The sequence below is a fragment of the Carlito syrichta genome, unplaced genomic scaffold, assembly GCF_000164805.1.
Source record: "Carlito syrichta isolate Samal-C Ts95f unplaced genomic scaffold, Tarsius_syrichta-2.0.1 Scaffold316167, whole genome shotgun sequence".
NCBI classification, from domain to species: domain Eukaryota; kingdom Metazoa; phylum Chordata; class Mammalia; order Primates; family Tarsiidae; genus Carlito; species Carlito syrichta.
In genome coordinates this window covers 197,845-213,051 of record NW_007260263.1, presented here as the reverse complement: position 1 = coordinate 213,051, position 15,207 = coordinate 197,845, and the positions used below count along the sequence as shown (strand labels likewise).

The 15,207-nt window shown below is 45.3% G+C and overlaps 1 protein-coding gene across 1 annotated transcript in view; it reads right to left on the bottom strand.

Moving 5' to 3' along the window:
- Positions 1–14,988, bottom strand: part of ZNF704 (zinc finger protein 704) — a 42,729-nt gene extending 27,741 nt beyond the window's left edge. The window contains exons 1-2 of the mRNA XM_021706863.1: positions 14,865–14,988; positions 10,431–10,663 (exon numbers count right to left, since the gene is read on the bottom strand). Coding sequence (XP_021562538.1) covers positions 10,431–10,663; positions 14,865–14,988 — 357 coding nt within the window. The remainder of the gene's footprint in view (positions 1–10,430; positions 10,664–14,864) is intronic.
- Positions 14,989–15,207: the final 219 nt, after the last annotated feature.

Here is a 15,207-nt window from a genome sequence, read left to right as displayed (position 1 = left end):
ACTCCAAGGGACTTACGGAGACTATTGGTCAGCTTCCTTGTATTTTGGGGTTTTGACACCTCTGTATTCTCTACTTGAACGAATGAATGATAACCATGGAAAGGAGTTAAACCAATGACATTTATTTTTCTATAATCAGGACCAAGCTGTACATTACAAAACAGATGTGTGATGTACTACTGCAGGGACGAAGAACAGTGATCTTATAAATATCTGGTATGGTGTGAAAATACCAGTGTGGCTGTTATTCTTAAAACAATTGGCAATTTGAAGCCTTAAAAAAATTCCTATGATGTAGAAGAAATTTGGTTTTATATATTGTATAACACTATCACATTAATTATGAAAGCTTGTGTCTAACTGAGAACCATCAGATGACACTGGGTCAAAGTCTCCTAACTTTTGGGGATTGTGTTTCCCACCATGAATATGGAACTAGTATCACATGCTTTGCCCTTTCCTTCCCATGCTCTGTGGCCATCGTTTCATCCTTCCTGGGCCTCCTCAAGCATCACACACAGCCTCCTTTCTTCATCCTCAGCTTTGACTTTACTTCCTACCTCACTGAAAAATTAGAAGCATTCATAAAGGAATGCCTTTTCCCCTCTTCTCCTCCACCAAATCATCTGGTTTTCCTCCGTTGGGAGTGGAGAACTGTCCTGTCTTGTCTGAGGGAACCTCTCCCCCTGTGTTGTGGGCACTGGCACTACTGTCTTCACCTCCTGGAGAACCTCACCCTGCAGCTAATGTCTCCACAGCATCGCCACCTTCTCCTTGTTCTTGCAGTCATTCTCAGCAGCAGAAAAACTCACTTTGGTATCACTCTTTACAGACCTTTGGCTTTTTTTTTCATCCCAATAGCTTTAGGGGTTAAAAATAGTTTGGGGTTGTATTGTGTAGTGGCATTGTATAGTGGCAAAGAAGTCTGAGCTTTAAGTACCCACCACCCCCACCTGTGCACACTGAACCCAACAGGTGATTTTTCATCCCTCCGTCCTTCCCCTCCTCTCCCTTCTGAGTCTCCAGAGTCCATTATGCCCTTCTCTATGCCTTTACAGACCCTAAGTTTAGCTCCCACTTATACATGAGAACATGTGGTACTTGGTTTTCTGTTCCTACGTTAGTTCACTTAGGATGATGTTCTCCCATTCCATCCAAGTTGCCACAAAAGACATTATCTCAGACCCTTCCTTGACTGTTCAGAGATCAGCAAAGTTTTTTGAAAACATTGGCACTTGTTCTCTCCATTTCCTTGCGTCCCACTTGCTCTCTAGTCCATGCCAGTCTGACTTCCATCCGCACCACTCTGTGAGACCTGCTGCTGTCTGGGCCACCGCAGCCCCCGTATGCCAAATCCAAGGGACACTTTCCAGTCCTCAGTCAATGCAGTTGGTCACATCCTTCCTCCTGAAGTACTTTCTTCTGTTGGTGCTTTAAAAAGTGCCACACTGTCCTAACTGATCCTGTCTCAGACTGCTCCTTTTCAATCTCCAACATAAAATACTGGATGCTGCAGCTACCTGGGCCCTCTAATCACATCTAGCTGCATTTTTCCCTAGGCGGTCCCTACAGGTCCATACCGCTCCTTTCTGCACCATGCTTGGGGCCTCAGGGGCCTGACCTGAAGGCATTGTGTCAACAGGACTCCTTGCCCATGGATTCCTGGTTGGACTTGGCCAATGGAAGGCACTGGCGGGAGGTTGGGAGGTAATTGAGATTGGAAGGCAAGGAGGCATTGATTCCTCTTGGCTCCCTTTCTGCCTGGTCACAGGTGGGCAGTGGCTACAGTGCTAATCCAAAAGCTGCCACTTTCGTTGGGTGACCTCTCCCATAGCTGCATTTCCAGAGTTCTGACAACCCTTCGCTTCTGGAAACCCCCGCCCTTATGCACTTTTCCAGGCTTACAGTGGTATTGGTCTTCCTCAGTATTAGTCCTTGGGGTCATGCACCACCCCCCACTGATTTCCTCTAACCTTGCCTACACCTTTGTAAAGGGTCTCTTCCTTCAGCTCTTCTTAAGTACTCCATTTGAGTGTGCCACCTGTTCCCTGCCAGGACCTTGAGTGATACAGAGGAAAAGGAGGTTATGGAAGAATATGAGGTTAGGTGTGGTGGTTCACACCTATAATTCCAGTGCTTTGGGAGGCAAAGGTGGGAGGATCACTTGAAGCCAGGGAATTGAGACCAGCCTGAGCCAAATCCCATCTCTACAAAAAAATTTAAAAATGTAGCCAGGCATGGTGGCACACACCTATAGTCCTAGCTACTGATGACCAAGGCTTGAGGATGGCTTGAGTCCAAGAGTTCAGGGTTACAGTGAGCTGTGATGGCGCCACCGCACTCTAGCTTGGGTGACAGAGCAAGATCCTGCCTCAAAAAGAGAGAAAAGAACATGAGTAACATTATTTTTTTGGGAGGAGTAGTAGGCAACACCAATAAATATGTGTTACTGCATGGTAGATATATTGGGGAGAGGCATCTTATTTTTACGTTAATTCCAAATTTTAAAAAGTTACTCTATTTTTAAAAAGGTAGTTTTTTTTTTTTTGAGTCAGAGTCTCACTCTGTCACTTAGGCTGGAAGGCAGTGGCATGCTCACGGCCACCAGGACCTCACCCTGCTGGGCTCAGAAGATCCTTCCACCTCAGCCTTCTAAGTAGCTGGAACCCCAGATATGTACCACCATGCCCAGCTAATTTTTTTTGATTAATTGTAGAGATGAGGTCTTGCCAAGTTGCCCAGGCTGGTCTCGAACCCGTGGGCTCAGACAATCCTCTCACCTCAGCCTCCCAAAGTGCTGGGATTATAGGCGTGAGTCACCGCACCTGGCCTAAAAAGGTATTTCTTTAAACAATATTGACTTGGCTAATATTCCTTGACTAGTTTAGGAGAATAAAAATATTCTAGTAGAATGATCTCAACTTGAATGAAAACAGGTGGCTTCTCTTGACACAGGCCAAGGATGTTCTTGCATCAAAGTGTAAGGCCCCTTGAATGGTAGCTTAGTGCTTTTCAAAGTCTCCTAGCTACATGCAGTTGAAACGAATCCTTTGTCTACAAACAGACTACTTGCTGTTACACGAAAGGAAAGCAAGCCATGGGAGGAGGAGAACACGAAAAAATAGCTAAATAAACAACGCCCAGATTGCTGCATGGCTCCAAGCTTACCCAAGGAAGCCAAACCAAGCAAGGCTGCTGGCAGAGGTGCAGCGTGGCCCAGTCTGAACGGGCCCATCTGTGCTTCTGCCCTGGCTTCTCCTCCTGGCTCTAGCAGATGTGTGCAGGGTTGGAACATCCACCTGCACAGGGAGCAACAGCTGAAAACGCCCCCCTGATGGAAAGCAATTTTGCTGAACACCAGTGTCAGCAAAGACTTCAAATTTAACAGGCTGGCCTTCCTCGTGTGAGCAGAGGGGACAGAGGAAGGGCAGAGGGCGGCCACTGTACACTGGGAACTGCTGTGCTTGGTCCCAACCTAGGAGCGTCCACACACTTCCCTTATTGAACGCTCACAATAACCCCAGGAGGAGCTGGAGCTCTGGGCACTCGTGGAACCTCACACATGCCGGGGGTGAGAAGCACAGAAGCTTCCAGACCAGTGGATTAGAATCGCCCAGCTTGGGGCAACCCCCTCGGGTCCCCTCTCACTCTGGAAGCTTTTCTGTCCTCTCAATAAATCCTTCTTTAAAAAAAAGAAAAAAGAATCACCCCCAGCCCCCAGCTCGGTGCTGTGGCCTGTAGCGGTTGGACACATTCACGGCAGCTCCTGGGGCTGTCTCTCAGAGCAACTGCTCTGGGGCCATTGGCTGAGCCTTTAGCCAGGGTTTCCCTGATTGTCTCTCCCCTTGCCCTTCCAATGGCAAGCCTCAATCCTGTTTTTAAATGGTTTCACAGTTGGAATATATGGGGTAGTTCCTATTTCCCTGGCAGAACCCAGACTGGTGTTAAGGGCAGATGATATGACCACTGAAGGTCACCTTTAGTTCCAAGAATGAAAACCTGGCTGGATTTTGAAGTAGTACATAACACTCTAGTCAAACACATTAGTCAAAACTCATTGAACTGGACACTTAAAATGGGTTCATTTTATTGTGTGACAATTAGGCCTAAATAAAGTTGACTGAAAATGATCTCTGCAACAACAAAAGGACTCCCGAATTAATAGAAATCTCTAGTCAGTCTGTGTTTTCTCAATCAGGAAGTTCTATTTTATTTTATTTTTAAAGATGGAGTCTCGCTATGTTGCCCAGGCTGGTCATGAACTCCTGGGCTCAAGTGATCCCTCCCGAGTCACTGGGATTACAGGCGTGAGCCATGGTGCTCAATTTCAATCGATGACTTCTAAGGGCGTATCTCATTTTTGGAGTCACCTGTACATTAGGATAGACATGACTGAGCAGTCTTCTCACTTGGAAAGGTTGAGACTGCGCTAGATTTCTGGATTCATTTGAACTCTCTTACCCTGGAGCCTATGTACTGCACGGCAGGCTCCTCTAAGATCTCTTAGCTAAGTTTCCTGGAACTCACTCTTCCACACCCTCAGCCTCCCTCTGAGGCCAATCAGCAGCCCCCCCCCCCACCCCCCCCCCGGCCCACTGACGATGCTGTGTCATCACCAAGACACCCGTGCAGTTGACCTGAGCTGCTGCTGTTCTCAGCACCGCCCTCCGCAGCAGTCCTAACAGATGGGTCTATTTCTGGAGCAGCAGTTCTTGCAGAAGGCACCCTCTGCTCGAAATTAGTGGGTTAGGAATTAAGTCAGTGGAGAGACTGGCAACATGCTTATTCGTGAGGGCTTTACAGGCTTGTTTTCTTTTTTGGAGCAGTCATTCACAATTTAAAGTGATTCACTGCCTTTCGGTTCTGAAAGACTGAAGACGTAGAGTGCAGCAAATGATTAATTCATTGTTTACTACTGCGCAACTATTGCTGAAGCGCCTTATGTTAACTCAGTGCTTTCTTCTCTGATTTGAGCCTCTCCCCAGTACGCAGGTAAAACTGTTTGTGGTCGAGACACCCTTGAAATAATGATGACAGAGGCGGGCACTTAGTAATTGCCTCTGAGGTGCCAGCAATGTTCTGAAATATGGAGTCTTGAGTCAGGTTTCCTTGCATGTCCCGAAATTCTGCAACTGTCACGCTGCGGCCGCCCCGTGCATTGCAGGGGGCCTCTCAGTGCGCTCCCAAAGGAGCACAGGGTAGCTGAGGGGTTCCAGAGTTGTCCTGAGCCACTGTGGCATCGGGATGGTCAGTGTGGGTCAGAAAAGAGGGTGGAGGTGAGCACCTCCATCCCCCAATACCCATTCTTCTCCAGTTTCCCATCCAGGCGGGTGCCACACGGTCAAAAGAAAAGAAAAGTTTGAGCAGCTAACATTCATTGCTTTTCACATATCCTCTCATATAATTCTCGCAAGAGCCACATCAATATGGTGCCACCATCAACCATATTTTACAGAAGAGAAAACAGGTTGGGAGAGGCTAAGTGACTTGTTTAGGTCACATAAATATAGGAGCTGATGCGCCAATTTTGGAATGCACAGAATCTGGAATCTGACGGAATCAGGAATCTGGCATAGAAAGAGCATATAAAAATATAAAAACACTTTGTTTTCTAGAGGTCTTGTGGAATTGATGGTTGATTCCGGGAGAATTTATTTCTCCCACCGACTCCCAGAGTGGCCGTATTTAGGGTCACTGCATCACCTTGTGGTCATAATGGGAATTGCACCTCCTCAAAGTCTACGAGTCCTGGCTCACACAACCAGGGTTCTCTCTGAGCTTGCAAGTTCTATGAGTCTATCTCGAAATCCCAGAGAAAAATTCTGCTAGAACCAGACTTGACAAAGTGGCTGGCTGACCTCCAGAGATAGGAGAGAGAAGGCTTTCATTCTCGCATTCCCTCCTATTCTGGCTGCAGGTTCTCGTAAGAGGGGTGGATGCTTCCTGTAGGGAGTCACACCTCTCTTGGCAGACAGCCTGGAGTTTTACCTCTGCTCTTAATTTCCTTCTGAACCTTCTACACCCTGCTCCCACCCTGCCACGCAGTGTTGGCTGTAGCTGCGTCTGACTTTTTTCCTCCATGTTTTCTCCTCTGTGGACAGAAGGAAATGTGGATTCTTTTTTTTTTTTTTTGAGTTGGAGTCTTACTCAGTCGCCCAGACTGGAGTGCAGTGGCCGCTCCCGGCCACCGCAGCCTCGACCCGCTGGGCTCCAGCGATCCTTCCGCCTCAGCCTTCCAAGTAGCCGGAATTACAGGCATGCATTACCACGCTCGGCTGATTTTTTGACTTATTGTAGAGATGAGATCTCGCTGCCCAGGTGGGTCTCGAACCCGCAGGCTCAGGCAATCCACTCACCTCAGCCTCCCAAAGGCGTGGGATTACAGGCTGAGCCACTGAGCCTGGCGAAATGTGGATTCTTAACTTGCCTCAACAGTCTCCTCTTTGCTGATTTTATCTCTGCTACATTGTCAACTACACAATCTTGGACAATTTACATAAACCTCAATGAGCCTCTTCTGCAAAATGGGGGTAAGAATATGCCAAAGATTTTGAGGATGAATAAATGAAATGCTGCACTTAAAACCATTTGGTAAACTGTAAATATGCAAATATACATTTCTTCCTCACTACCGATGATTAGCAATAAGGCCTTGTCTACCAGTACACCTCACACTTTCATCTCCTCTACAAGTGGAACAATGGATCTCCTCGAGAGTGGGAGCAGACAGCTTCCATAACAATGAGGAAGGTCAGGACTGTTGCTTCCTAACCAGATATAGGCCATATCCCCTCCCCCTTTGTTTAGGGGGCCTCAGATGTCTATTACACTTCTTGCATTTATGATCAGTTGGTCTTCATGAATGTCCTGAAAGAGGTGTGGTAATACCTGTCTGTCTGCTTCACAGATGAAGACACTGATGATCAGAGAGGTGAAATAACTCTCTAAGGGCCTCAAGGGAGAGTTAAGAATTTGGCTCTTTTTGATTTCCAATCAGGGCATTTAAATTTACCACATCATATAATCTCTTTCTAGCCTAGAACAGAAGCCTCCAAACTTTTTGACAACGAGCCACAGTAAGAAACAGTACACACGCTCACACGAAAGTACATGACTAAAAAAAAAAGTCAAGAAACAGTACTTACCCTGATTATGTACAGTACCCTCTATTCTGTCCTGTTAATTAAAGAGTGCTGTTCACGACTCATTAAATTGATTCACAACCCACTAGTGAATTGAGACTCGCGGTTTGGGAAAAAACTGACGTAGAAGATTCTCAAATAATCCCCACAGAATATGTGACCATCACAACTGCCCATGTGTTTCAAATGGATTTTATGAATCTAATGCAATGCAGAAGAAAATAAGATGAATTCAGAAAGTTCCACCAACTAGAAAGTATTGTCAGGTTTAAGCAAATTAACTTAACTCTTAGTAATCTTTTGGAACAAGATTTTTAAAAACCATCTAAAATAACAGAGTATTACAGTTACTGTGTTCTATCACACCATGAACATTTATCACTCATATTATTGCTTCCTTAGACATCAATCTCTAGCCACCCAACTTTCAATACCTTGAAGGAAGGAACTATGCTTTATTCTCAGGGCAATAAGCATTTTTTGCTCATGGGTACTCAAGAAATATTGGGTCACTTAACAAATAAAAAGTGAATAGCAACAGTCTCACTTTGCTATTTTCACTATTCAAAGTAACTTTCATCACAGCACAATTCACAAGTGCAAAGATGTGGAATCAACCTAAATGCCCATCAGCTGATCAGTGGATAATGAAAATGTGGTATATACACACTATAAAATACTATTCAGCTAGCAAAAAGAATGAAGTCATGCAGCAACTTGGATAGAACTGGAGACCATCATCCTAAGTCAACTAACTCAGGAACAGAAAACCAAACCCCGCATGTTCTCACTTATAAGTGGGAGCTAAACTAAGAATCTGCAAAGGCATCGAGGATGTTATAAAGGACACTGGAGACTCTGAAGGGGCAGGAGGATGGGGTGGAGGGACGAAAAATCACCTCTCAGGTACAAGGTGCGCAGGTGGGGGTGGGTGGGTGCATTTAAAGTTCAGACTTCTTTGCCAGTATCCAAATGCATCCATGTAACCAAAAACTTTGTACCCCCCAAATCTATTGAAATTAAAATAAAATATATAAAACAGGTCAAAGAACATACAGCTCCACAGACAATAACATAACACAAGCTCCTATTTAAGCTCATAAATGAAGTAACTTTAGGTTCAAAAGGCCAAGGCAAGAACTGATCTGTGTAAAATCCACACAGTGAAAATCAGTGGCTATGAGCTTCACTCTATCGGTGCCATTCGGGGAAATCCAGAGTCTGAGCAGAAGGAGACATCATAAAGAAAGAGGATCAACATGGCTCTTATTCATTCATTCATTCCTACTACCCCGCTTCTTGTGGAGTAGGCCAATGGCCTGCAAATAAACGCCACTTTGTGATGAAAACTTTTTCTTCTTTTTCCTTTGGTGACTGGACTTTCCTCTAATTTAGTTAAAGCCTGTAGACCTTCAATATGTGCCTGGCTAATGCAACCTAATTTTAAAGGAAGAGTGTGAATTTTGGCTTAGTGGCTACATTAGAAATGTAAGGCTTTGACAAGCTTTCAGCAACGCACCTTAAATAACATCAGGGTTCCCTGTCCTGAGAGTCCTTGCCACCACCCTGGGCCACGCTTGATGAGAGTCAGGACTGTACATTGAGACAACCCCAGAGAGAAAGTGTGCAGTTTGAAGCAACAGGACAAGACTTCAGGTCCCTGCTGCTATCTGGCCTGCAGGCACTGTTGCAGGTGCCAGTCAAGTGAAGACTTGGTGTCCCTGGGGCCGACCTATGGGACGCTAGAACAACTCCTGCCCCCTGCACGATGGACCAGTGTGAAAGAGTAACTCTTCAGGTCACTGCCTCTGGGAAGGACAGGGGACTATATTAATGTCCCCTTCTCTGGGCAAAACAAAAACAAAAAACGCTGGCCTTTATTCACACAGGCACATCCAGAGAGAATGCCTGTACCACCTCACTGTTAAACGCGCTGCCGAGTGATGCTGGGGACGCAAGGAGGGAAGGTGCTGTTGGATCAGGCCCATCTCTTGGCTTTCCTCTTTGAAATGAATTGGGGGAGAAAAAAATGGCGGCACTGCAGTCCTCAGAGCTTTTACTGGATTTTTGTTTGTGAATGGTCACTAAGAATGATGCGACCGATGCAACATTTAAAAGCCAGTATGTGAAATGACAGTCTCACGTTTACATGGTAATTTAAAAAATAATGCCAGGCCAGGCGCGGCGGCTCAGTCTGTAATCCCAGCACTTTGGAGGACCGAGGCGAGAGGACTGCCTGAGCCCGGGAGTTTGAGACCAGCCTGGGTAACTGGGTGAGACCTCATCTCTACAATAAATCACAAAAACTAGCCGGGTGTGGCGGCGTGTGTCTATAATTCCAGCTACTTGGAAGGCTGAGGCAGAAACATCGCCTAAGCCCAGCAGGTCAAGGCTGCGGTGGCTGTGAGCGTGCCACTGCACTCCAGCCTGGGTGAAAAGAATGAGACTCCAACTCGAAAAAAAATATTAATAATGCCAAAACAATTTCTAGATTTGGCAAGTAGTAGTGCTTTATGCTATGAAATGTTTTTGAAAAACTGCGAGTGAACGTGATAGTTTAAATGTACCTAAAGAGAATGAAAAGAATATGAGCTTGAGGCTCAGGGAATTCTGGGTTTGAATGGTGGCTCTGTTTCTTTCTAACCTGCCGACAGGGGCCAGTGAAATGTGTACCCTCCCTGATTAAATAAAAGTATGGATTTTTACTAAATAAAAATATTAAAAGTGATCAATGACTTGGTTAAATCAATTAATTAGATGTCCTTTTTCACTTTTAATTGAGTAAATATATTATTTTTGGTATGTAAGCATGGGCATATGCTTGTATGTCAGCTTTCACATATATTTCACACCAGGGTATATAAAAGTGAGATATAAAATATTCTTCCCAAGAATCCTCCAAGGCAGATTGCAACAGACAAGAGAAAAGGATATTCATCACATTTTACATCTACACAAGGTCAGTCCCAGAAAGAACGTGAGTTCAAACCCAACCAAGCCTGAAGCCCCATTTCCCAACTTCCAGTTACTGGCTGAGTCCTAGGCTAGCAATTTGTAACCGGAGGATGACGGTGCCTGTGCGTACTTCGGGAAAGCATCTCCATACTCGAGTCATTTGTAATGGCCTTTCATCACGACAGTTTACTTGGAAGCCTCGGAGAGCGCTGCGGGGGGAGAGCCAGGGGCTCCTGTTTCCAGAAAGGGCGGGTGGGCTGGAGGAACTCACACGCGACCCTCGAAGGGGACAGAAAGCCACCGGGAAGGGGGGGGCGGGGGCCACACGCCTACCTTTCTTTTCCTGGGGATGGGCTCGTCGAAGAGCAGGTTGCTGACCTCCGACTCGTCGATGCCGTCGTCCGGCGGCGCGGGGCTGCGGTAGGGCTTGAAGCTGTCGGCCGAGAGCGGCGGCGACGGCGTGGACGGGTTGGACTGGTCGCTGGGGGCGCTCCAGCTCCAGTAGCCGCTGCTGCTGCTGCTGGAAGGCACGCCGCCGCCCTCCTTCCAGGAGCCGCTCAGGCCCTCTGCAACACAGACAGGCGTGAGCGCCCGGCCGGGGTGGGGGGCCGGGCCGGCCCCTCGCGGCCCGCTCCGTCCTCTGCAAGCCGCTGGGCCAGCTTTCGCTCTGCCTCTGCCTCTGCCTCTGCCTCCTCCTCCCCAAAGTCACGTACTCTGTAAACGCTTAGTTACTGCAACCGCATGACAGCAGGCTTTGCTAAGGGCTTTCTGAGGGGTTTTGAATTGCGCCACACGAGTTCCTTGCTGAGGATATATGAGGCAAAGGAAAAAATAGATTTTCTTGTTTACTACGTGTGCGGAGCGCTGGGTTTACCGACGGCAGGCTTGCTAAGAGAGGAAGAGCATTCTCCCAAATTGGTCACAGGGTTCCGTCTCACCCCCGCCCCCCTTCAATTTCAACTTTTTTTTTTTTTTTTTAAAGAGAGGATTTCTTACAGGACTGTGATTCTTAAAAATACATCTCTAGGAAGTGGGTCTAAGGTTTAAGATTCTAAGAGAAATAATTTCTGGATAGTTATCTGAAGTCATTTTCCCATTCTGCTTGTTTTAATAAATAACGGTGCCCTATATTTTTTGTTTTACATCTTACAAAGCTCATGGCACAATCTCAAGCATTCTCGCAACATCCATCTCTTAAAGTAAGGATTATTACCCCCATTTTACAGATGAGGACCCTAAGGCCGCAGAAAGTTACGTTGCTTGCCATTTAAGTATCCTTGATGGGCCTGGTGCCCAAGCGCCGGCCTGCATGTTGGCCCTCTTCTCAGTGCATGCAGGCCCTGTGCTGTGAACATCCTCCTCTCTCTGGCAAGGCTGGGATAAGAATTTATTGGCCGTAATTACTGATGAGATTGGTGCTGAATTTTACCTTTCCACATGTGGTGGGAAACATTATGAAATATTTGCTAACATGGAGAGATTATCGCCCAGTTACAGTGTCTTCTGAGTGCTCTTTTAATCACCGAAGGCTTGCTCTACCTTTCAAGATGCATAATCTTAATTAGCATTTGTATAATTTCTACTTCCTTTTTGGAAAACTTCTCCTCCATATTTATGTGCATTTTGAATATATTAAAACTATATTTTAACTACAAGAAGGAAAAAAAAATCCCCAAATGCCTCATTAAAAAAATACTGTTGAGGTCTATATAATTAGTAATGAAGTGAGGACAAATGGTAGGCTAGCATTCATGGAGAAATGTTACCTATTTTCACCTAATTAGAGATTCCCAGCATATTCCTCGACCATGTCAAGTAAGAAGTTAAGTTACAGGAGTAAAGTTTTAAGTTGAAATGGAAGAAGTAAATTACTCATCTTATTACAGTAAGGTTCTTTTAGAATCAAATGGTCATTTATGCAGGCTTGCACCCTGGCCATCATCAACAAAACCAAATGAAGGTCTCACTCCCTGCAGCCTACACAGAGACTGATGCACTCACTGGACCAGAGTCGCCTATGATAAACAAGAACGTTCCATTCGTACTACAGGACATTAAGAGGAGCCTTATGCAAGGACTTAGGTGACATTACCAGGTGTGAAAAACTCACTTGGCAGGTCCAGGTGGCTTATAAATACACTACAGCATGCACTTGAAAAATAAAATTAAATTCATGGTGCTGGATGTGTAATCATGTTACATGGGAGGAACTAAAGTCATTTTGAGAACTTACTACTAGTACTGTGTGGTTACATGGCTTCATGTCAATGCCCAAAGTTAATTTGTTTACTGACTTGTAAATGACATTCCTTTAGAAACACTATTTAATCAGAAGGATCAAGTGAATGGAAATGAATTTTTCAGAAAAAAGTCTGAGCTGACTCATAATATTCTTGGGGACAGAGCCTCCTTACGTTAAACAAACATTTGCCAAGAATGTGGACAGGCACTGCTGGTCTCTTAACCTCTTTGCAAGCTTACTTCCTGATAGAATGACCTTTTTCAGGCACAGACAAGGACCATAACAGTTTCCAAAGATACACTGATATACAGTAATTCTAGAGAAAATCCTTTATTCCTAAATTGCTTTCCCTATTTAAGAATTTGCTTCCTGTTACAGACTGAACGAGAGATAGCAGACAATTAGGGGTTATTAGTGGTTATTTTTTAAACCATAAATGAACACAGAAATACTATTGTGCTAATAACAGTTTACACTGAAGAATCAAAAGGTTAACTTTAATTCTAACCTTAAGCTGGGCACAGTGGCACATGCCTGTAATCCAAGCACCTTGGAAGGTGGAGGCGAGAGGATTGCTGAGCCCAGGGGTCGAGACCAGCCCAGGCAACTTGGTGAGGCATTATTTCTACAATAAATAAAAAAATTAGCTGGGCATGGTGGCATGTGCCTGTGGTTCCAGCTACTTGGAAGGCTGAGGTGGAAGGATCACCTGAGCCCAGCAGGTCAAGGCTGAGGTGTATCATTTGCTGGGTACCACAGATTCATGACATTGAACTGTTTTCCAGCATTTTGATCATTATTTCCACTTTTAATGAGTTTGGAGAAAGTTTTGGTGAGGACTCAGTGGATGTTCAACACATTTATTTTAACACCTCATGCTTGCATTCCTCTGTGAAAGCTCTTGCCAAAGCCATCAGTGACCTTCTTAATACAAAATTCAGTCCTTTTCACACATAACTTTATGAAGCCTAGGATACCTCTCCCTGAAACCTCCTCTTCCCTTGGCTTCCTTGAAACCACACATTCCTGGTTTCCCTTTACCTCTCTGGCCACCCTAGGCTTTTCCTGGGCTCTTTTTCCTCTGCCAGTTTCTCACATGATAGTGAGCTTCACCACTTCCCCTTGGCCATCTTCTCCTTGTACTTGGCTTCTACAAAATTCTCTCAGGGTTATCTCATTTACTCTCATAGCTTCAAAATGTTGCCTTCTAATTCTGTATCATCAGCCCAGACCTCCCAGGCTGTGCCTAAATCCCCACCAGACGTTGCCCTGTGAGCGATCCTCAGTCACTGTGTGCTAAACATGCTTCCAGAGGACCCTACTGTCTCCTTCAGCCACCCCATCTCTTGCCCCAAACATTCACCAACAGATCTATGTCTGGGCCTCTGTTCCCCATCTCAGGCAACAGATTCCCCTTGCTGAAGCCCACCGACTTCCTGGAAGTCGCCCTTGACACACTTTCTCCTTCATGCTCTCTGTCTACCACCAAGTCCTGTTAATCCTACCTTCTTCACATTTCTCAGTCGTGTCCTATTCACCTCCCCTGTGACCACCACAGTTTTGTCTTTTTGGAGCTGGTAAACCTAATCAAATTTTCCAGTGCCAGAATCACTATAATAAAGACCAAACTCCTCTCCAGACAGACATGACCCCTTCCTCACAGAGCTCCTGCCAGCCTCTCCAGTTTCAGCTACTACTGTCTGTCCTCCCGATTTAGAGAATTGGATGATCAGAGAACAGATTTAGAATCAGAAAAATAGAGAGTAGAATTTCAGTTCTGGCATTTATAAGCCAATGAATCCCTGTGAGCCTCAGTTTACTCACCTTTAAAATAGTGGTAACAACATTTTATATAGTTGTTGTGAGAATTATGTGAGATAAAGCACACATAGTATGTGTTCAGTAAAGGCTAGTCATGAATATGTCTATGATTGATTAGTCTCCCCCCCCAAAGAGACTGTGCACTACAGGAAGGGTGGATGCTGTTTTTCAATCATGTATTCAAACCATCTAGTATGGTGTCTGATAAATATATAGACCAAATCATTCTATTTGATTAACAGAATAGACCAAATAATTCTATTTGATTTAGGTGTCTGCTTTTAGAAAATATTTAATCTTCTGAGAGGTCTTTGATCCAACTACCTCTCCAACCAAGCAGAAATAATGTTATGGTAAATAACTTCATTAGATTAATCTACATTAATTTTCATTGGATGAATCTGCATTTACCCGAGACAAAAGGATCACAAGTACTGCAAAGACACGTTCTGGAAAGGCAAAAACCAAGTAACTGAGCTCAGTAAATGTGAGGTGGATGAACAGACACATGATGGAGAGGCAGCAGGCTCTCTGGGAAGATGAGGAGGAGGCTGACCACTCTGGGGCCTCCATTTCATCCCCTTGCTTCCTGCTAATGGGTGAGGGCTAATTGTTCATGGTGTTGGACGGAAGTGAGACTCCGGTAAGAGTGGCCCTGCTTGTGGTCAAAGAGCTCATCCCTCAGTCCCATATCCCAGGCTTACCATTTGGCCTCACAGGAGGGCTCCGGACCAAAGGGCTGGTTGACAAGCTGGTGAGTACCATTGCTGCTGTCACCTTGTCCATGTCCAGTTCCTCTGACGATTTCCTGTAAAACAAGAAAGTCATTGGTAGCTGTGTTCACTCTGCATCTGCTATTGGGTAAGCAAGGTGCCATATGCTGCCATCCCGGTTTACTTCTTTAACCTACTCCCATGGTCATGCAGTGCTCTGCTAGCTTTATTTTACAGGCGAGGACGTTGCAGTCCAAGAGGCTAAGGGAGTCAGTCAAAGTCATACAGTATCAGGAAAACAAGGATATGTTTATCCTTAATTCCCCTAACAATT